We start from the raw sequence: 24522 nt of genomic DNA, 5'->3' as shown, positions 1-24522 counted from the left end.
CTGCATGTCTGCTTGATCTTGCCTGTAGCGCCTCGGTCACTTTGCTGTGGTTAGATTTTGTAGTGCAGCACTGAGATCTGTACCCAAACTTCCTCCAGCTCTGTTTAGTCTGCATTACTAGTATATACTTCAATTGACCACACACTACACAGGTTCTATACACCCGTTTACATGGCCCTCATCATCATATGGAAATGTTTATATCTACTCCAAGATCCAGCTGCTCCAGCTGTATTTATCATTTCTGTTATCAGAAGACGTCATTTTTCAGATCGGAAATATTTGTGATAATCCAAACATCAAATATTAATGTACTGGTTTCCCTTTCAATATAAACCAATTATTCAGCTCAAAGCTAAAATGAGCAAAAACTTTTGCTGGAAATTACAAAACATGTTGTTTTATTTCATCAAAGGGTTTTTTTTTTTCCACCAGAGATTTACTTTTAAGCTCCAGAAGGTGAGGATTGTAAAATTCCTAAATCCTCATTTAGTCTGCATTTGTGAGATAATTTGTTTTGTTTTTTTTCATGGCAAAGAATGGTATCTGCAGTCTGATTTTTTTTTTTTTTCTTTTTTTGTTTTGTTTTGTTTTTCCTCTCTCTGTTGAATGATATCAGATAAGGCTATCTTGAGCTGAAAGACTAACATTTTTTCAGCTCTGCTGTTTTACTACTGAATGTTATATGACATGTGGAACTCTAGTGACATGGTTTTTATTCAAGTGTACCTGTTATGCTCATAACTCCATATCATTATTCTTTGACTCTTTTTGAGTAGTTTTAAGATTCACAGCATAAAGTAATGCATAATTAGCTTGTACTGGGGATTTTTGGAGCTTTGAAGTTAATCATCTGTCATTTCAGCTCCTATATCTTTAAGGTCAGGCGTACTGTAAAACTCCTTTCCTCTAATTGTCTTTCCTCGCAAACACCAGGTTGGTAAAATTTTTGTGATTTATATCCTATCAGGACGATAGATGTCTTATATCGGGATATGAGATTTTGGTCATATCGCACAGCCCTATAAGTGAGGATAAATGAAAAGCCGCACTTTTACTTTTTCCTGGTCAGCTTAAAAAAATATAACACTTGGTTGTTTTGAATTTCAGCATTACAGACACTGACTCTTGGGGATGTAATTACATAATGTGAGTGAGAAGGAAAAAAGTTGCTTCGCACTGAGGTGATCACAGTTTTTGTTGGTGCTCGGATTTCATGTTTTGGGATAACTAACCCTCAGGTTTCTGCTATGTAAAATTATATCCTCTTTCATTGATAAGGTTGTTTTTAGTTGACTTGTGGATTTTCCTTTTAGATTTAGGACATAAATCTAATAGGAACACCAAAGAAGACGTAAAGGAGCATTGCTCTGGAGAGATGTCAGCTCTCTTTAACTTAAGATTAATGATACTTGATATCAGATCAGGCTACGGTGATTTGTTTTGAGTCATTACTGTTAAAAATGACAAATTAAACCTGGCTTTAACATTTTCTGGTGGTCTGTTTGTATCTTAACACAGCACTGTGTTTTAGGAAGCATTTGGCATATATAAGGAGTCTAAGTAATGAAATCCCACAGGTTGCTGCCATTCCCATAACTCAGCGTTACTGTTCCCCACTCATGACCTGCATTTTATCACGTATGCTTGTTGACACATTTATTACACTTTATTAGTGACACCTATACTACGTTACACTATAGTCTGTGAATTTGCCTCTCTTAATAGCTTTGTAAAACTTGTTCCGTTGTTTCAGTCAGTCTAGTTTAATCTGCTTTTCAAATTACTTTAGTACTTCAGTATAGAGCGAGCAGGAAAATGGAAAGACTGAACACCTCAGTATTGCATAACAACCTCTGACGGGAGAAGAGGTGGGCTTCAATATGCAAAACACATTAAACTTTCCAAGTGCTTCAAGAGGATTTTCCTGCTGAATGTGGAGGAGAAATATCACCTTTTACTTTTCATATGGCTGCAGAATAGCATTTCTGACAGCCCTTACTAAATTCTTAGGAAAAAATCCTAAATGCTTAAAGGTATTACTCCATGCATATTTTATTAAAATATGTGTAGACTAATACAAAATTAACCATTCTCCAGTATGATGTACAATGTGTATGACAATGTATATGTAGTCCCAAGCCAACATCAGTGTACAAAGTGTTTGTGTGTTGGGTGGGACGATTATAGCTTTTCAAAAGTTAAATTTGAGCATGTCTAAAGGCAGGTATTTAGTTTACAAATGATTTTTCAGCAGCGATTGCATTGCAATTAAAATACTCCTGGTTTTGTCTTCCTGTCACTGCCTAAACTATATAAATCCTCTAGGGTTGCAACTGGCAGATACCTTTTATTGTTTGTTAATTTTTCAATGATTATTTCTTTGGCTCTAACATCAAAAACTTGCAGTTTCCTTTTTCCCTTTCGACCCAACAGTCTAAACCCAAATATTTTCAGTTTACTTTTATGTTAAAGTCAGTTCAAATGGGAATGTAAAACCAAACATACTGCGTTTCTGCTTAAAAGATACAGCTTGCAGCTTTGAACTCCCCATTGCAACACTCATTGCAAGTTTCTATACTGAATTTTTTTTATTTTTTATTTCTTTTTGTCTTATTACTTCGTTTTTGAACAGGATGTCCCTCATCTCTCTGTCATTTCTCTCTCTTCCTTCCTCTCCTTCACTCACCCCCGGATCTAGTCCAGACAGCTGTCAGACGGCTCTGCCGGTGTGGCTCCAGTTTGGTGTACTTTTTTTTTTTTTTTTTTTTTTTCTTTATCTGTTTTATGCATGTGTTGTGCACGCATGCACCTACACACACAAAAACGCACGTGTAAACGCACACTTCCTGTGCCAGTTCCTCAACACAGCACAGTACTTAATGCTTGTCAAAGTGTGTTTGGGGACTCTGAGGGGGTGTTGGGGGGACTCTGAGGGGATTCCAGGGACCCCTAGAATGTAATGTTCTCTATTTTTAATCCCTTTAACACAGAGAAAGTGAAATTAGATTCAGTTGATGGTGTAAATATAAGGCCAACGGAGAACATTATGTCAAATCATTCATATATATATATATATATATATATATATATATATATATATATATATCCACAAATGTTATTATTGTCAGGAAGGAAGGCAAGACTTCAGGGACCACACTTTCTTCCCCTCCAATGTTCTCCTGCTACTGTTTCAGCTGTCAGACTGCCCATTTCTGTTTGCTTGAGTGTCTGCTAGACCACTCAGCGTATACTGTATAAACACACAAGCACGTCCACTGCCACTCAAGTTACCCCCCCACCACACACACTCACCACACTCACTCCATGCTCTCTATCTGTGTTTTCAGTGTAACTGTGGTTGAGATACAGTTTTGGAGGATGTGAGTTATGCAGTGGTGGAGATTAGGATCATGTAGCTCAAACTCTGAACATAATTAAAATAACAGTTCTAGGTGCAAAGGTCAAAGAGTAAAGTGCAAATGGTTGTCTGTCTTTGTGGCCATGCCACACTAATACGTTTTCGTTTGAAAACGCATCTTTTTCTCTTTGTTTTGGCCTTCCATCCACACTGAGACGGCGTTTTCGGTAAAAGGTGGATACATTTGAAAACGCTGTTTTCGCGTGGCAGTGTGGACAGCGAACCCAGAGCCTTTTTGAAAACGATGGCATCTTTACAGTAATCAGTATGGAAGCTAATTGGCTTCTATGCTGACTTAACCATCTGCGCAGTAGACAGCTTTTTCCAAGCGTCAAGTGTAGCCAGCAGATGTCCAGGCCAACATTTCAAAATGGAACCGGAAAAGTAATGATACCAAGAATTAGTTGGTAAATATCACACACATTCATGTAATGCTTCTCTACGAGAAGAGTGACAGGAAATAACTTTTACTGCAACACTTCTGTCACTGCTCTTTCTCGCCTACCTCTGTCTTCACACTAGTTGCCTATCTCTCACCATTTAGTCTCACACTTCTGTCAGCTATTACAATCCTTTCTCAATGTCCTGTCAACTAGAATAGAGCTGCAAGATGAATAAAGACATAGGGTGTGTTCACACTAGATACGGCTGCCTTGTACCTGTAAGTGTGAACACACCTATTTTCCACTGATTGTGCCCCCTACCTGGCTGGCCTGCTCTCACACTGTGCTTTAGTGGTCTAGGTCCAAGTAGGGGTATCAAATGGTCTCAGTAGATCAGTTACTTTTGTGTTTTTTTTTTTTTTTTTTTTTTTTTTTTTTTTTGGTCTTTCAAGCACACACAGACACTTTTGAAATATACTATTTGAAGAGCGGTTTTATATTTTGGGGAATACGTAGGGAAGGAGTGCCACATTAAAAGAAACAGCTTAAACCTTACTTTAGGTGTTGTAATGCTTAACAAATTTAATAGACCATGTTATCCAAAGGGCAAGATATGGCATCACTTTATCAGCAGTTTTCTATAAGAAGTCAAACTCGTGTGGTATTTTGGCCCTTGTTCTTAAATAATATATGACTATCTAGCTTTTTGTATTGTGATGAAAATGTAGGCTCTCATGTAGTGACTAGCTTGTCCTTTTCCCTTCACTGCTCCATCTCATCTCCTCTTTTATCGCTCTTTTCTCTGTTGGTACTCTCCTAGATCTCCACCTCCCCATCCCATCCTCAGAATGCTTTTTTTCCACGTCACAGTCATGAACATCATCATTTTCCACCTGTCATCTCTCTTTGTGTTGTTTATAGATGCTAATAGTCCACGCAGAGACTGTTAATAAATTAATCCATCCATATGGGAATAAATCCACGTAACTATTGTTTTCGTGTTACTTTGTGCATAGACCTACACTGCATACTAGTTATAGTTTTCATCCCTTCAAATAACCAGTTGGCACTTAGATTGAAGCCATAGTTGCCTTTTAAGATAAAGCTGTTAAGACATGGACAAGCATGTTCTGCACACAATTTTACATGTACTGAATAGTAAATAAACACATTATACATATAGAATTATACATTTGTACTGAAAATTATTATATAAAAGTAGTTTAAAACTATAGCCATGACAAAACAGTCATTTGAACTTTTTGACTATCTACACACAGGTAAGCAGCTTCAGGAGCAAATTGCCTTTTTGGGTGAACTGAAAGCACAATAAGCAGCAATGTTTTTCTATGTCTAATGGCCGTCTTCCTTTGTCTCTTCCTTAGTTTCTTATACATGAAACAAATCACTCTTCCAGCCCAAACCTTACATAGTTTGACATCTGAATCACAGTAGCCTTCTAATCTTAGATATTGACAAAAATGACCTTACATTCTTGAACCACTATTTACTTGGATCACATCCATTGTGGTCTGTCCTCATAAAGATCCTGGACCAGCTTTCCACTAGGCGAAGTATCAGACCGAAGTAAGCTATTTCCCAGTCACAAGTGTACCTAATAAGTCACATGTGAATAACTTTCCTCTGGTATATTATACTTCAATGTATCCGATTCAAGCGTTATTCTTCCTGTATGATTATTCCATTTACTTTGTGACTCAGGCTTTAGATGGTCTTGCTTGACTCACAGCTCATTTCCTTTTCCTTAATTCCTTAATTCTTATTATCTGGACCTAGATTCTTTACTGACTCCACATCTTTCATCAGTGATTTCACAAGATTAAAAAACTCTCAATTTAGTTCTTATTTGCCAGCTTCCCTGCATCCAAAATACTAATTTAGAATAATCTTTGTATTTTATTAGGTGATATGGAAAAACCCAAACTCTTTCAGTAGTTGTTCTGGTATTATTTGGGGAATTTTATTATAAGGAGGATTGCTCAATCAACTTTCCATGTAACTATGGATAAAAGTATATAAATAGAGATCTTTTTTTAATACATTTGACCATTTTTAAGCTTTATGCCAGTTATCATTAAATTCGATGGTAATCAAACACATGCCAGATTTATTGATGGTTCATAATGAAAAGATAAATGTGGAAACAATTGAACTTGATGAAATGAACTTTTCATTTTTTATTTATGGCATGCACTCAATAGATTTCCAGACAAAGTCCTGCCCTACTTTTTCTTATCTCTCACTGCCATCCCTGCTACTCCTCCCTCAGTGTTTCCACTGTTTCTGGAATACCATCACTGTCATTCCCTAGTTATTTTACCCCCCTTCCCTCCCTCTCTTTTGCTGTATTTCTCTCCATTTCTCCCCCTCTAATATCTGCATTCCACAGATTTGTGACTGTAGATATACCTTTCTCCTCCCTTCCTGACATTTCTTCCTCCCTTCTCATTCCACCGTAAATTCCTGCCTCCAGATGAACATTTTGCCTTTACCTTCTCACCCCTCTCTATGTAGTGACTACATTCACTCTAAATTCCTGCCTGCAAATTGTTGGCATCTCCTCAGGGAGCAGAGAGGAGGGGGAGTGTCAGCTGTAGTCTACTGGCCTCTCAACTGAGTGACACAATTGGCATCCTGCGCATTTACTGGGCTCAAGGAAGGCTCAGTGTAGGAGGCTGAGAAATCGAGTAATGGTTTTATAGAGGAAGTGTAGATTAGGTTTTGGAGACCCATAAATGCTTATTCATACCACATCATCATTATTTTATTTTTATGTATATTTATTTTTTGGAGAGTGTAAGATAAACTTGCATATAGACAACTTGTGCTGACGTCTTCCCCTCATGAGCTCTATTCCTTGTATTGCAGTGAGCAAGTAAGCGAGGAAGGGAAGTGGAAATGTTTGGTTTAACTTTTAAACAATACTGTGAATGAGACTGCATAAGGGAGTTGTAAGAGTCATAATAGAGCCAAATCTGTGGGGGAAGTTGAAGGCCTTCCCTCTTATTATCATTATCACAAAGGCTACCACGATGCAACCGGGTATATTACAGAGGTAGGAAAAAATATCTATACAGCTCTTGGCACTAAATATTTTCATTAAAATATGCAGGTTCCTTAATTACTTTGTCTTAACAGAGTCACTCCTAGCAATGGCAGTCTTGTAGACTTTGGTCATTTTAGATGTAAGTTTGCTTAGATGTTAGAGACATTTAATCCCAGTGTTCATAAACTCTGCAAACTGGTAGTATGGCTTGGTGTACCTTGGTGTGGAATAATGTTGAACTTTTTTTTTGTAAATACAGTCCTTCATTGGCCAGACTTTTATTATGTTTCTGTTGTTGTTGTGTTTTTGTTTGTTTGTTTTTCCAAATTGAAAAAGGGGATGTTAACATGGTCTCAAGCAGCTTAGTTTAGCAGCTTGAAGCTTTATTCTCAACCCACATTGGCAGGCAGCAGGTGAAATGTGTTCAGAGGCGAGAGTAATACAATTCTGGCTATGGGCCATAAACACATTTCATTACTTGGCAGACAAGACTTGGTAAAGTAGAAAAGTATTCATTTTTCCCCCTCTATATTGTTAATCTTCCAAATCTGATATGTTTTTGTGCAACTTTCTGTCCCTGAAGTCACTTACATTGTTGCTATAGATGCATACTTGAATGACTATGCAAGCCAGTGCATTATTGAAGTAGTTGTCTCTATAGAAATCCTATAGAAATGATTCACTTTTATCATCATTTAGAGCTGGGTGAGTGTCCTCCATTTAATTTCCAGCAATTGTGAAAACAAGCTCATCGGACTAAAATGATACAGCTCTTGGTACAACCACACCCATTTATATTTCTTTATCATTTTTTTAATTGCTGTGCTGTTTTGCCCCTCCTTAAAAAGCCCTAACTGTCTCCATGCTTAGTTCAGCCAAGATTAGGGTTTGTGCCCTCACTAACCACAGTTTAAGTTAGCAAATAATGTTTCCAACTATTTACATTACAGGTAGTAACTAAAAAAATGCTGATTATGACTTTCACCATGTTTTTTTTTTTTTTTTTTTTTTTTTTTTTTTTTTTTGTCTTTGTTTGTACCCTGCATATTTGACAGGAATTCTTTGTTAGCTTTATGTTGCTAATGCAATGAGGTTTAAAATATCCTAGTTAATAGTCAAACCTGACACCCTGGCATAAGCTGTTAAATATGACTCAGCTTGTGAATTGCATTTGACCTCCTCCTTATTCTGGCTGTGTTGTGTTTAATCCAGCCCCAACGGATTATATTCCACTTTGTGCTTTCTAGTGAACCTTTTTTTTTTTTTTTTTTTTTTTTTTTTTTTTTTCAGTTTGTTTATTTGTTTGTGAGAATGCCTTTTTTGGCAGAAAACTGGGATTCTGCTTAAAAATATTTAAAGTGCTTGCATAACAGAAGCCTTTTCTCACCCGGCCCTGCATGAGTTTTAGCGAGACCTGAGTTTTCACCGGGCTTCTTTTCAAAGTCAACAGTGTTGAACATTTTCTTTTGCGCCACACAGTTTACTATGCTAATATTTGGTAACTCTGAAGCTCGATGGGCTTAATGCTATCTAAATTAAATACCAGCACAGCAGTAAACTTGCACATTAGTTTAATCATCACAACTTAAGGCAAATATGCACTAAACTGAACTTGAAACAATGAACATGATACAGAAAAAGGCTCTTCAAAAGAGTGTTCCCTGCATGTTCAACAGCAGGGTCGTGCTGATGCAGCATTTGTTGACTGTACTGTCCTTGGATTGCTGCTGGATAATTAATTGAGCAAATGGACCACAAAATGGCTGCATTTGGCTGTAGTGTTAGCTGTGCGCAATCACACAGTCATCTACTGGGGTTACTCGGACAGCGCAACCCAGCTCTGCTCTATCTGAGAATGCAGTAGGCTAGAGGCATGCTGGTAGTTGTGCAGTGAACTGGTGATTGCAAATCACAAACATTTGTGAACTCTAATGCAGCTCATGCCCTTTTTCTTGTCATCCCTTTTTATAAATATATTTTTTTTTCCATTCATCTTTACGTTGTCAGGGTCTGCAGGCAGTTTGGTCAATGTATTAACATTTATTCATTGATTGACAGATCAAGCAATTACATTTAGTTTGTGGTGCAGTTGCCAGGCTTGTATCATGTCAAGGTTCTCTTTATTAATATTTTTGAGATTTTACTCTGGTCCTTTGCAACAGAAGTACTCGACCGGAATTAAACTGATTAACTTGCGATCTATTCTGACCGTTAGGCTCACGGGACACTCAAAGGATTTGGAGTCCGATCCCACATCCCACCCCTCACCCCTTTTCCGAACTAATGCAGGGCATTTAACAACTGTTGATGACTTCTTGTGCAGGGTCCCTTGAGAAAAAAAGTCAGAATCACCCGGCGCCCCCCGCATGTGTCTGTTTATGATCTTTCACCTTATGACCAGAACTAATACCAACCTTTAGCTTGACACTTTTATTCTGACAGGTGGAGATGTTACAAAAGTGCCGCCTGTCTAAATGCCTCCCTTTGTGATCAAAGACACTCATAATATTTTGTTACCTTTTCTTTTTTTTTAATTCACAGTATAATTATAACCAAATGTGAATTCATGGAAATTGCATGGGTGGCAATGAAGAGCAATACATTTTTTTTTTTCAGTTGTAAGATGTAATTTGTACACATTATTATATTATAATTGAAAATATTTTAAAAGTTTCCTCTGTTGTAGCAAATGAAAGTATCACCATATGAAATCATTTTATAATCTGAGAAGATGGAATCCTGACTTAACCTGAGATGATTGGACAAAAATTGCATTGTAAGGAAAAGTAATTAAAAGTATGGCTGGGCCATATCATACCGTTCACGGTAATACCGGTATGATGTTGGGCAACAATAAGAAAATACTGCAATAGAATACGGGTAAAACGCGCATGCGCAGTGCCTTTGTTTTTATACGCACATGGCGGAATAAGCATTACGGCTATCGTAGGCAGGAGCCTCGCGGAGTGATTCGTACTGTGCTTCAACATAATATTACCGTGTGTGTGTGTGTGTGTGTGTGTGTGTGTGTGTGTGTGTATAACCTCTTAAGTTTTGTGGATATTATACGTGGTTATGCTGAGGATATGTCGGCCAATTTCCACTGGAAATGCCTTTTGGTTAAACTGCCAGCAACGAATTTGCATTTGCACTGTTAAATTTTTATATAACTTTAATGCACATAAAAAAAAAAAAAAAACAGCTGCTTGTTTAAGTGAAAATACATTGATGTTTTGTTTTTTTTGTTTTTTTTGTTTTGGTTTGTTTCGCACTAATAAAGTTGTGGAGTTGTAAAGTGTCTTGTCTAGTGTGAATTATATCATCAGTTATATCGTTATCGCCAATTTTCAAATGTATATCGTGATGAATATTTTTGGTCACATCGCCCTGCTCTAATTAAAAGCCATTTAATTGTTAGTTGTTTATAGCCTGTGTCCTCGTTTTAACACATTCAAATGTAGGTTTGGAAGGTTTTCATGGGCTTTAAATGGTATACTTCCATTTCCCCTGGGGAAGTGGTACCGTTGACCTCTGAAATGTACAGACATATTGTCTGGATTAGTGAAAGGGCACTGTGTGTCTCCACATCCCTTATCTACCAGACAGTGGTAAAAACATTATCCTTCTATGTTAATTGCTTAGATGGGTAAGTTTGGTTTGGGGTAGCTGTTTCACTGGCTTATTTTAGCCTGTGTAATGTGGTGATCCACTTGCAAATTATCCCAAAACAGCAGCTGCTCCTTTAAATCATTTTGAATAAACAATGGAGTAGAGTTGACCCCATTTTGAACTTTTAACTGCTACCACAGCTTTGTTTAAGATGAGAGCAATATTGGGTGGTCAGAGGACTATGTTAGGAGGAAGCTATTTATTTATTTATCTTTTCCCCAAGAATCTGTATTATTAAAAGTATTTTTTCAAGCACAGCATGTGACTATGATTTTTAACAAAAATACTGTGGAATATTGGCTATCCATGTTTAAAGTTGATTATTCAAACACTGCAGTGAGAAGTGTGAAAATAGATGCAAATCTCTTGAGGTTTTTAACTGAACTGATTTTTGATGTAAGTTAATCATCAAAACTTCATGTTATTGCAAGACTAGGAAAAGAGAGCAATCAAAATAGCTATAGGGATTATTATTTATTGTTTTAGTATGTACTGTTAGTATTTCCAGTCTTAAGATTACCTACCAAGAATGTCTACAACTGTAACCTGTATTTAAGGTTAAGTGAATTGTGAAAAATCTTGGTATAACATCAGCAGCTAAACAGAATTATTAAAACAGGAGATGTGCTGAAAATCATACATCTAAAATACCAGGAATTCTGAAATTCTTTCATTAAACAATAGAGAGAAAATGACAGTTAGTGGTTGTCATTTGTGACTGCGCAAGTATTCAGTCAGACTTATTATCTTTCCCCTTGCTTTTAAAATTAGGTTTTATGGTTGGGATGATGACCCATAGACAACACAAAGGACAGCCTCACCCCAGGGCTTCTTGGTGGTTTACTGTTTCCTAGTTGACCTAGCTTTCTGTGTTAGGATCTGAATGAGTCTGGTCTCCTGCCAGCCATGGCTTGCCTGCTCACGTGGCAGCTATTTAACACTGTCGGATCCCTAGAGGGCACAGTGTGAGATTTGACTCATTGGTGATTGTAGTTCACAGTGGAAGAGTGTGCATATGTGTAGATAAGGTTATAAAAATATTTTGGCATATTTTCTAAATCCTTATGGGAAGGCTGTAAATTGATATAGAAATCTGATCTGGGGTAGTAGTAATAAAAGCTGAATAAAAGCTCAAATAGGAGCTTCTTTGGTGTGTGTGTTTTTTTTTAAATCTTTTCTTTTAGTTGTACAAAGTCCCGTTTATGTGAGACAGCGTTATTGAAAATTAATTTTTGTTATATTGTATTTAGTCCATATTAAGATTGTGCCAAATTCATGTTTTCTAAGAGCATTATGATGAATACAAAATGTACCTAAAGTCATGTTTGGTGCCAGTTAAGTCACAATTTTATTTTATGTATTCTGGTATTCTGGTACCAGTTATGTATTTTTTGGATCTCAGTTCTCCTTAAGAAGCTAATTGGAGGAGGATGCTTTCTCCCTGATTTGAAGGGTGAGAAGTTCATTAGCTCATCAATAATGAAGATCTTTTCTCTAAAAAGCACTTAGTACAAACTCACATGTCCATATGGGTTACAGTCCAGAACTATTTGTTTCATGAAATGTCACTTTTAATATTGTCTTGTTCCCTCCCATGACCTTACAGCACAAATTTAGAAAATCACCAGTAACATAGTTACCTGCAGTAATTATTTCTATCCCTCTTAGATCTTGTGTTTGTCTTATTTCACTGATTATTGATTTGTTGTGCAAGTTACACCCCCTTGAACATATTAAGCACTATCAGTAGCTTTATTCTGATGTGCCTGGCAGCACAGTTAGTGAGAGGCCATTGATAACAAGAAAGAGGATTTTCGCCCTGTCGTAATTATGGCTGAGACAGTGGAGCAGTGTGCAGATTAATCCCTTAATTTTCACTAACACAGTTTGGTAACTTAAGAGCCAAGTGCACCCAATTTAACCTGCTAGCTACTAATCTGTGCTGCCTCTTCAGCACTGGTGAGCGCACACTGCTGTCGGGTCTACACTCCAGATTTTGTTGAGGTTACCAGCCTGGCTCCTGACCTCTAAATGACAACCTGTCTCCAGTTTGCGTAATGATATATTTGAAATTCACTTATGAATTCACTTCAGAATATGTGTTATATAGAATATAACAACTATATATCTATAGATATCTATAGATAGAGATATAGAGATATAGATCTAGATATATAGATATATATCTATAGATAGATAGAGATAGAGATATAGAGATACAATTGATAAAGCCTACATAAGAGCAAATAAATGGGATAGAGGTGATGCCTATGACTTTACTTTTAAATATTTATTATTAAAAGCTTCAGTTGTTGTGAATAACCACAGCAAATTGTGCCCTATAATCAGGAACAAACTAAAGACTTTTTTTTTGTTTGTTTTTGTGGACAGAATGATCAAAGCTTTTACTCAGTTACTCATTTTGGATTGACTATGTTGATTATATTTAGCAGGCAAGAATTTCAAAGCAGAAGAGCAAATGAGCTTTCTGACCAAGTTTGTACTGCTAGCACCTTGAAATACATCTGCATTATAGAGTTCTACAAATACCCTGAAGCATGGGTTTCATGCCTATCCTGATCATTCTGGAGGGTTTTTGTTTTTTGTTGTTGCAGTATTTAGTCTTTCAGTTGTAGCATCTATTCACATATGTCCTGCCAAGATTTCAGACCTCTTGTTTTTCACTTGTTGGCCAACATAACCGTGTCCATTTTGTCCCATGCGAGGTTATTTTGGCTGCTTCTGATTTGGCCTGCACCTGTTGGCTTTGGCTGTGTATTTTCCCCTGACAAGTGGATGGTTAGTGTTCATCCAGTCAACGCAGTTTGGTTTGTGTTGAGATTGTCTGTTCCTGTGCTGTGATTCTGATTTGATTGACTGTATCATTTTGGTCACTGTCAAAGTCTCCACATGCAATGGCTGTAATGCTAGGTTTGTTTCTCAAGTCTGCCTCATATCTTTATCGGAAGTAGTGCTCATTAGTGGCAGTTTCTCACACACACACACACGCAATCTGTTATATAATCCATGTACACAATAGATGCCCACTGTTTTGGCTTGTCTTAATGCGTTTGAAAACTTCTAGTTTGACAAATGCATAAGAAACTGTTTATTTGCTGTACTGAATCAAATAGTAAATGATGTATGCAGTAGGCAGTCTGAGTTGGTAGTATTGCTTTATAATTGCTTTATAATGCCTTTATCCATAGTGCCTAGGTATATAGTCTATTGCTGCATTTGTATAGTTATATATATTTTTTCATAGTCTGTACTATATTTCTAATATGGAGTTTCCAGAATAGTTTTTGTATGTCTTAGTTATTGTTTATACTATATCTTTTATATGTGTGTGTTTTTGTTTGGCATTTGTTGTGGAGGGCAAAGAGAATTTCTTTGCACGGGGAAACATGTTTCTTTATTGTGCATATGACAATACAACTTTGAAGCTTGAAACGTCTGATCAATGGCAGCTTTTAACCTACGCTGTGTATAGTATAGCTATCGTCCTGTTTTCTGCTGCAAGTAGGTGCCGGTTAAGCATTACACAACAGCTCCTCTACCGGAAACTTACCTTTTGGACTCATCAGAAATTAAAGTTCTCAGTTGAGGCTAAGAAAACAGAAAGGGGGCATGGCTTACAATCAATTCTGTTTTTTGGGTTTCTTCTTTTTTATTTCGAGACAAGGAAAGCTTATATGCAGCAAAAGATGAGACTTGTGTTTGTAAGCAGATGTTATACCTTTACAGCTCATTGAGCTGCCTTGGGCTCAGCAGATTTGCACTACCTCCTGTTTAAGTTGTTCTAGATTAACTGTGGTGTTTGCTTTCTTGCTCAAAGACTAAAACTCAGTGAAGCTATTTGGAAAGAGAGAAGTTACTTGTACCTGTATTAGTAATGTATTGGCAGGGCTTGCCCAGGACCATGAATAGAAAGCAGTGAATATTAAAATACATGGATGGCTAAAAGCAGAGAGACTGAATAGTGTGTGTTACTTTAGTGCCTTTTTGTGATAGGGATCTTGGTCTGTCTGCTGGCAGTGAAGGGTGCTTATTAACTTCCTTTTGCATCTTTCACCTTTTCACTGTTGTTTTTTTCTAAACATTCATTGTGCAAGTTTTCTCTGCCACCGCTCGTTTTTTTTTCTTCTTTTTCCCCCCTCTTTTCCTTCTATGCTTGGCCTATTTTGTCTTACTCTGTAAGCATCATAAGATTGTCCAGCCAGTTCCAGACAGAGCTTAATTTCACTTATATTCTATAGCATGTAGTACAAAATATTTAGGAGTAGGAAAATTAAGAATTAAAAAAACATCTTAAAGGGTATAACCATAGCCAAGCATGGACATACTTTTAGTATCCCTCTTGTTTCTTTTGAAAGCTAGTGTATGCAGTTCGTGTTGCAAACCCCCATAGACTTGCTTGCTACAAGAAAAAGAGCTTGTCTGTTCAATATTTTACAGTGAGAAACTCTTAACAAGTGTCTCAGCCTGTGAGGGACTGTGAAAATGGACAAACCAAGATGTAGGCCAAAAGAGAGTAGTACCTATTCAGCCTTAGAAACTTAAAAAATAATTAATGAAAATCTACTAAAATTAGAGAGAGAAAGTTATTATTTAAGATGTCAAGCATTTATACATTATGTATATTGTGTTTTTTATAATAGCTTTTTGACATATATGAAACATATTTGTGGCCATTATTTCTTTAAATATGGCTAAATATAAAAAAATAAGGAAAGAATTTTTTAAATGATACCGAATATTGTTGGAATGCTGTTTCAAAATTATTGTGGCAAATATATCTGAATCACTTTGTTTTTTGTTTTGTTTTTTTTGCATTTGTTGGCAAAAAAAAAAAGTAAAAGAAAACAATATCTGTTTCTTTTTTTTTCCCAGTTCTGTGTGCAAAGAACCTGGCAAAGAAAGACTTCTTTCGTAAGTAAAAACTATTTTTATTTATAAGATGCTATTCCTGTCCTGTTTCCTCTCTTGTACATTAGAATGCTTTGTCAGCAGTGGTGGCTTGCAGCATTTTGAAGTAAAACTGGGAAAACTGTAAAAGAAGTCCCTTAGGAGCCATCTGTCTATTAAACACAACAGGAGCCCTGGTACACACTAGGACCCAATGCTAACCCAAATTCTGGTAATAGGAATGTGGCTCACTGGCACATAAAAACCAAACTAAAAGACTTTAATTGGACAGGATGGATATCGCTATTTTAGTCAAACCCATGAAATACTGTAAATAATAATAGTACTAGATTTAGTGGTTACATTTACAGTTTAGTTTAAGAGCATGCAAGGACGAAGTTTATACTTAGCTTGTTTGTTTGTTTGTTTTAATTAAAACGTAAACTCATTGGTTAACTACCCTCAAAGGTTTACATACCTTAATTATTGAATTTAAATCCAAAATCATCAAGTAAACGACTACAAAAAAATTGTTTTAAAACCTTTTTGGTTTCCAGCTGTTATAGTTAAAAATTTGCAATGTAAAAGTAGGATTAAAACATACCTTACATTAGCTCTAACAGCTCAGCTTATGTTTATTAAAAAAAGGGGAAAAACAACTTAAAAATATATTTAAAAATAAATTGCCCAGTGCTTTGGCCAGGCCTGGCGTTGACTCAGACTCAGCCGGCCACTGGGCTTGCAGTACACTGCACTGCAGAAACGCTGCCAAAGTATACAGCCAAGAAATGCACTGTTTTTACTTCAGTTGGAAATTATGGTTTCTCTGAAAGCACTGAACTGCCAAAAGCAGCTTGTACTTCATTTTTGTCTTAAAAAAAAAAAAATAATGCTCTTATGTATATACACAAATGCACAACCACAACAAAGGAAATTCCAAGACACCACTGAGTGACTAAACAGGTTTATCTTGTGTAAAGTGTCTGCGCTCAGAGTTTCATACCTCGGCAGTTTAAAAAAACATACACATGCATGCACAGACCTAGACAGGGACCCTAAGATAAATACACCATGAAGAATCTCTTATCAGATTTCCAAATGAGTGAGATACTGTGAACAGACTTGTCGTAAAGTTTTTCTGCATATTGCTTCATATGTTCCATGTGTTGTGTAAATGTTTCACAAAATACAGTAGCCCGTGAGAAGATTTTAATTGTACTTTCTTACTTTTTAAAAAATCCTTCATCTTAAACATAAGATAAAGAGCATTAAAGTTAGTATTTTATCTTATCAAATACCTGTTTAATAGGTGTATTATCAGTTATAGCATGAAATAGGAAGCTAACCAAAACGTACAAAACAAGACGCTTGATTAGACTAATAACTTTCTTTATAGTGTCCATATATTTACCCACAAGCTTACACAGCAACACATGTATCCATCCTCCTGTCTCTGCTGGTTTCATGACCTTCACATGAACCTGAGTTTAGTTTTAGTCAGACACTGCAGGGATATTATCATCATATGGGGAAAAATGTAATGTTTATGGACTACAGCAGATTATTATTACAGTTAAAAAGCAGGGGGGGGGGAATGCAGAGAAAATCAACATGTAATTTTAAGAGGAACTCTCACAAAGTAGTGGTGTAGCTGCCAACCTGACTGTCTGTAAATGAGGACAACCAGATAAACTTGTCACTGCAGTCTCAAAGGAGTGACAAAAATAAGGGTTAAAAACTGTGTCACCTCTAGTGCCTCCATGATTGGTGTACCCACAGGGTTTGTACAAAGGTTAAACAAAATGTTTGTCCACTTTTACAGGGTTGCCAGATCCCTTTGCCAAAGTGGTGGTGGATGGTTCAGGACAATGCCACTCTACAGATACTGTGAGAAATACGCTGGACCCAAAATGGAATCAACATTATGATCTGTAAGTCAACAGGAGAAGCCGTGTGCCAGATTGTAGTGTACTGTAGTGTACTGATTTTGCTCACTCACATGTCTTTGTGTGGAAGGAAGGTAGATTGATTTGTATCTTTCCCCTGTTAAAAAAACAAACCAACCTGATCAATTACATAAAAACAAAACCTGTAGCGTAACATTTCAGGCGTTCCATACCACAGGCCTCACAAAAGGTATTTTCATTACATTTTATGTGGAGGGAGCCAACTTGTATTGATATGGTGCTCTAAAGTAACAGGTTATGTCTACTTCCGGAGCATTTGTGGAAATAACTCCAGAAAGGTCTTCTGTGTGAATCTGAAGACTTTTTTTGGCAAGCTAGCTTTGTCTCAACTAAATGTGGATCGCACACATTTAAAGCTCTACTTTATTTTAATCTCTTTTAGGATTAGCCACATATCATCAGCCTTTGTAACACTATGCAACTTAAATCTTGAAACCTGCTCCTTCAACAAGGGCGGGCTCCTTTCGTTTTCTTTCTGTCCCCAATGTTTAAAAACACCTTCTGTTTGTTACGGTTTCAGATCAAGTATAAAATAATGTGTTCATCATCTTTTCTGTGGTCTCAGATATTGATTTCACTGGGGCTGTGCACTCTGAATGTTAATCTCTACCGAGGATTGTGTTGACAGGCCATTTCAAGAACTGATCACAGTAAACCCCACTTTTGATTATGCCTATGCACTGGTGAGAGATGAAGAGATGAAACTGTGGTAACTGAAGAAAATGAGAGGAAATAAGGGGCCTGAAGAATGAGTCATGAAGAAATAGATGCACACATGAAGTCCAAAAGAAAGACAGTGTCAAGTTACAGGGTGAAAATATGTATCACAATTGGTATGTTGGCTCACTGTCTAGCAATTGGTTTAGTTCATCCTCGTTTTTTGCCGTCACAGCTTCTTCGATTCTGACAGTTGTCTCTATGTTTGCTTCTTTTCAACAGCATCGAAGTGTGCGAGTTACTTTTTATGTAATGAATAACAGTAATTTATAATAATAGAAATATTAATCGTGCACACAGCCTTAAATTAATGCAAATGTTAAAGTAAATACACTTTCGGTGAACATGCATGTGTGAGGGTTTCTCATTTCTCTACAGATGGACAATTCGAATATTTTTGCTCTGTCAACAATGACCTCAGGTTCCCTCCGTTTACATAATTCTCCTCCCCTCTCTGTTTCCCCACCGTCTCAGAGAGGGTGTATTCCCCACCCGTGACCCCTGGCCTCTTCCTCTGGTTCAGGAAATGGCTAACATGCCACAGAAAGCAAATGGGAGTGTGGGCTTGGCAGATCGCCAGCTCACCACACCCCCAACCTCAGCCTCTAGCTTTAGGAGGTGGAGTCTTTTTCAGCATGACACTGGTCCTGACAGGGGCCTTGTTATTGTAAATACACTAAAATAATTATTTGCTATTTTAGACTACAATTTACACACTATAATTCACCTTGGTGTCCTGCACAGAAGATATTTGAGGACACAAAAAAAAAAAAAATCTAGTAAGTGTTGAAAGTTTATGAACTCTGCAGTATGCAGGTCTTGTTTTGGCAGGTTGTCTTTTCATGCTTGGCCTCTTATTTCCAGGCTTTTCAGTACAAGTCTTCACATTACTTTAGTTGGGAGTATTGGGTTTGCTTGCTGCTCCCTCTGCCTTTCCCCAAGAGACGTTAAATTCTGTACATGTTGTGTTGTACAGCCTTATGTAATTCAGCCGTCTTTATCACTGGGAACAAATCAAATCTTGTTCAATTAGGATGTGTAAAGTGTTGAACACATAGATGGCATTAGCGTTGATTCCTTCTGGCATTTGTTGACATCCAGATCAATAATATATTGGTAGTAGTTGTCAACCCAACTCTCCTCAATATAGATCGCTTGACACAGGCATTACCTCTACATCAAATTTACCTGCCTATAGTTTAATAAAAAAGTGCTAATTTTGCTGCTGCTGTGGCTAATATCCTTGTATTTTTCTTTCCATAAATGTGTATGTGGATGAGAGAGACACACACAGAGTATTGTCCCAAATTTAGGCCAGTAACCTTTTTTATTTTTTCATAAAAACATGACGAAGGCGCCTCAGACCACTAGATTAACTTCATGTGTTATGCGCGTGCTAGCATCTGTGTGACTTATTGAGAATGATGTCAGATACACAGTGCTCAGTGCGTAAATAAACCAAAGAATTCGAGCAAAAATAAAGGTTTCTGGGAGGGTTTCCTAACACAGTGATAAACTGTGCATATTTAACAGTGTTTCTCCTTAAATACTTTTCTTTTTTGTAGAATTACCCTTTAAACTCGGGTTTTGACAATAAAGTTTGTATCTCATTTTTATCTGTAGTGATCAGTACATTGAGCCAAAGTGCTTTTCGTACAGATGAGAACAGAAAAAAAAAAAACTGTTCAAAACACAACATTTTCACACTGTGTGTTAAAGTTCAGCTGAAGATCGTCTTTTGAGGCTGTGTTTACACAGAATGTGATTGGACGATCACAATGCCGAGTCAGTCATCTCCAACAAGTTAAGAATTTTATTGATTTTATAAATTGTTAATAAAAATTTGTGACAAAAACAAGGGCTGAATCCTTATTGATCCTCTATGCTCTTTACATTTTAAGTTTCTGTATTTTTTCCATGTTATCATCATCGTTTGTTTTGAATTCATGAAAGAGATGAAGAGTTACGGGAAAGAAGTTAGCATAGCAACATAAAGACAATTTTCTTTTGAGCAATAAGAAATAATTGATGAAGATAGATTTTGGAAAAAATTCAAGGATTTTCAGTGAGAACTTTAGGGGCCTGCACTTGTTTTCACATCCCATCTGTCCCAGGAATCATCTATTGAAAACAGGAAGCCTTGGTTAATTCACACTTTAGAGATGTGTCATTATCAGCATTTCAAGTCATAAACCGTCCTGCAAAGTTTACTCAACTTTCATCAGACAGGCTACCATCAGACAGTGCCTCACTGTTGCTAAATTCGAGATTGTTTGAAGTGTTATGTCAGTATGTTTTTGTGAGTCAGGAAATGACTTTTTCAACTTCTCTTATCTTGCGACACTCTTTCATAGTCTTGTCAGCAATTTAGCTTTTTTTCTCTCTCTTCTAAATCTGTTGCCTTCAGGTGGTGCTTTGCACAGCATACCTCCGCATCAAGAGACCTGTTTAATGTAAACCACACTGTGTAGAAAGAAAACATAAAAAAAGTATGGTTTCTTTTTACCCCAGCACACAAAAAGCAGGAACTAAAGAACCGAAAATTTAATGATCCTAATCATTTTGTGTCAATATCAACACCCTGGCAAATATGCTGTATAATTAACTCTTCTTTATGTTAAAAAACTGGAGCTTAATTGATGCTTTGTGGCAGAGAAAATGGTCTATTTGTTCATCAATTTGCCATCAAATGGTGTTAAAGTATTAGAGTGAGATTTTAACAAACATGCGCAGTGAACCACACGTTAATATTTACTGGGAAGCAAACGGTGTGCCAATGTGCTACTGCATTCTGGTCATAAGAATATCTTATCATTTTACCAACATCCTTGTTTTGGCTTTTATACCAAACCTATATGTTTTGATGTGTTGAGCAGGAAAATCCCCTCCATGCCACTGCGATGCAGCATAATAGCAAAACAGCTGCTAGACTGTAATTACGTGTGTGTTAGTGAATGTGAGATTGTGCATTTGAATATTGTGTTTACTGTAAGAGCTGTCTAAGCCTCAGACAGCGGTGAAGCACATCGCGGGGACTTCCTCTGTTCCTTAAACCACGACTAGACTGGCCTCAGCGGTGCTGATTCTACACACGCACACGCACACACACAGGGACAGAAGTTGCTTTTAAATGTGATGCACTAATCAGCCTCATTACAAAGTGTACATCTAAAACTCTGTGACAGGTTCAGAGAGAAGTACATGTAAAATGGAAGGTTATGGTTTTGTGTTTCTTCTTTTTGGCTTAGTTTTTAGTAACTGTAATAATTTTTAGGAAATCTCTGGAGCGCAGGGTTATTTTAACTTGTGAGTTCATTCAATTTCATATCACTCTTCTTAAGGGTTGAGCCTCTAAGCACACGTCTTGGAACTTTTTTTCCAAGTACAGTGTCAAGACTTAAAAGCTTTGTTATTACTCATCGTTTCTATTTTATTGACCTGTCTTTTTTTCACTTTCTTTCTCTCACCCCATCAGATACATTGGAAAGTCCGACTCCATAACCATCAGTGTATGGAACCACAAGAAGATCCACAAAAAGCAGGGCGCGGGTTTCCTGGGCTGTGTACGCCTCCTGTCCAATGCCATTAACAGACTCAAAGACACGGGCTGTAAGTAGCTATTTGTATTATTGTAAGTATGAATTTAGGTGTTTCTTTCGCATTGACTGAAAACAGGTCAGTGTTCTGTTTTTGTACATCTTTTGCCATAAGGTGACCTGTCAGGATTGTTATTGAAGTGTGATTCAGTTAGGTATGCCAGGTTAACCTTTGTTCACACATTCTGCACTGGACTTATCGCACATAAACAAATGTGTGAATCAAACCAAATGTCTCCAGACAGCCTAGGTTTCAGACTTGACACTCGTCTTTCCTGTGCCTCTGCTGGTTGCAGCAATAGATAGCATGCCTGCTGCTACAGTAGGCATGCAGCATGTGAGCTGTGTCCTAGCCTGCAACCTGCTACAGCATATATGCCAGCCATTCATTGCTATGAGATTTATGGCAACTCCTTATAACATATCACAAATATTTTTTGCTGCAGACATCTGGCTCCTGTGACCAAATCAGTGCCAATAGTTCTATTTAAAGCAAAATGACTTTCTTGTCAGGAAAAAAAAGAGGAAGAAACATGCTGCTGATTGATGATGGCATGAGATAATCACTGGTTGCCCCAGAACAAGATCCCAACGTACTTGTACAGATGCTCACATTCTCAAATGAGCAGTTCTTAATCTACATGCTTAAGACCGTCACCTCACTGTTACGGTCTTTTATTTCAAATATATTCTGTGCATTCCAAATGCCTGTTAACCCTGCCTAACTTTTTGGCAGTACCAGACACGTATACCCTTAACCAAAGTCCAGACTATCAAATTAACATTCCTTCCAGTCATTCTCATCTTTTCCTTCAATCTGTCTTCCTGGCCTGCCCTAAACACAGGCCGTCAGACTTGTACCAGACCACACTGAGTTACATTTATCCCTTTTTATATGTATCCAACCTTTTCTCTGTTCCAGTCTGCTTGTCTTTCTCCAAAAAAAAACTCTTATGGAGTTGTCAAATAATGTCACTTACTGAAGTGTTTTGTTAATCCAAACTGCAATATTGAAGCTATTAATGCATGAATTCCATGAATGCAAGCAGTTGTAGTTTGGTTGGCCCAGATGCGACAGCCTCTTATTCCAGCTTCTAACTGTCAAGCTAAATACTTCACATAAGCATTCAGAATACTTTCCAGCACCTTTCTGGATTTGCTAAATGGTATTTCTGGCTCATGAAATTCCCCCTAATCCTCCGAAAACCACAACAGCATTATTGTTGCCACAAAAGGGACCTTGACAACCTAAGAAAGCCTGGTGCAATACTTTTACCTCACTATGACGGGGGACTTAAATTTATCCACTTCCAGAGGCAGACAGTTTAGGCTCCAGACAAGCCACTTACTGTGCAGTCAACATGGCAGAAATTATACTTTATCTCAGCCACAGAAAGTGGACAGGGAAGCATGTTCTGTGACAGGTCCTTGCTTTATGCCTTTGTCCTCCTCCTGTGTTGTGCAGATACATGAATTCATATTTAGACACATGAATGGAGCCCACTCTGTGGTCTAACCAAGATGTGCACATACACAGGCAAAAACATAAAAACAACCCAAACACACAAAAAGGCATTACTGGAATTGTCTGAGTTCCTGCAAGTCATATTCATACACATAGCACACTCTGCCATCCAGTATAAACACAAAACCCTTACAAAACTTCCCCTACACACACACACACACACACACACACACTGCTCTTGCACAGTCTTGCAAAAGGGTATCCAGCATGGTTGCCTAGTTTACTAGAAGGTTGTTTGGCTTTACACTGAACTCATTTCCTGCTTTAGCATTACAGACACAAACCTCTAAGTCATCTGCCTCATTTCTGTACCCACAAACTCACTAACACACTCACACACAGACACACAGACCACCAGTTTTTCAAAATGACTTGCCTTACTACTATTGGTACACTCACTTTGAACTTTGCTTTTTGTTCTTGGTATTGATACTGTTGATGCAACGTCTTGTTATTTTTCCTGATGTGCTGATAGTGATACTGTTGATTCTACAGTTTTTACACATGCATGCAGACATGGCAAACATGTCCAGACAGCTGTGCATTATCTAAATGAAGCGACTAAATTAAACATGTGGCTCTGCATGTGCACATTGACACATATTTATGCAGTTTAGTCTATTGCAGCACACAGCTTTTAAAGCTCTGAGGAATTGAATGGTGTGGTGAGGGCTTGTGGTTAAAGGTCTTTAAATGTTCTGTCTCTCTGTTTTTCCTCCTCTCTTATTTAAGAAAAAAAATCTGCTTACTATTCTGGCCATGTAAGGCTCAAACCATCCTTGTTTAGTCTAGACACATATCTGGAACAGATGCACTTGTTCTCACACAAACCCGCAGGCATTATAGAAATGAGCTATATGCTTCTTCCCATTTAAACGATTTAATGTGCAAAATAAGTCATGCACACAAACCAAAGACATGACAACTTAAGAGTTGGCTTATGGTGAGCTGGAGTGTCCCTTTATCTTGCTTTCTTTCACACTCTCTTCTGCATATTTCTGTTTATTTTACACTCAACCTACGTCTTGTGTTTAGCCAACACACACACCTGTACACACATCCGTTGTGTTGTTAATGAAAATTAATTGATATTACTCCTGCACTGGTCAATTGGAATATGTCCAAATCTCCTTGTAGGATCTAGTGTGTGTGTGTGTGTGTGTGTGTAGATGAGTGTATCTGTGTCTGGATCTTGTTCAGTGACTTGGATTATGTGTCTAGCACCACTGCCCCTTCCTGAGCAGACAGTGAATTCTTACTTACTCAGAA

At 37.4% G+C, this 24522-nt stretch overlaps 1 protein-coding gene across 2 annotated transcripts in view; it reads left to right on the top strand.

The window, feature by feature from the left end:
- The window catches only part of LOC147328122 (E3 ubiquitin-protein ligase SMURF2-like), a 61472-nt gene that overhangs the window by 11817 nt on the left and 25133 nt on the right, over positions 1–24522 (top strand). For both annotated transcript variants that reach the window (XM_086296282.1, XM_086296281.1), the window contains exons 2-4: positions 15434–15472; positions 17271–17379; positions 21608–21741. In XM_086296282.1, coding sequence (XP_086152408.1) covers positions 15434–15472; positions 17271–17379; positions 21608–21741 — 282 coding nt within the window. The remainder of the gene's footprint in view (positions 1–15433; positions 15473–17270; positions 17380–21607; positions 21742–24522) is intronic.

This window comes from Aulonocara sp. 'chitande type north' Nkhata Bay, linkage group LG6 (assembly GCF_057382095.1).
Source record: "Aulonocara sp. 'chitande type north' Nkhata Bay isolate Kocher_YH1m ecotype deep benthic linkage group LG6, A_spYH_male_GT1.1, whole genome shotgun sequence".
Classification (NCBI taxonomy): domain Eukaryota; kingdom Metazoa; phylum Chordata; class Actinopteri; order Cichliformes; family Cichlidae; genus Aulonocara; species Aulonocara sp. 'chitande type north' Nkhata Bay.
This window is presented reverse-complemented; position numbering and strand designations above follow the sequence as displayed.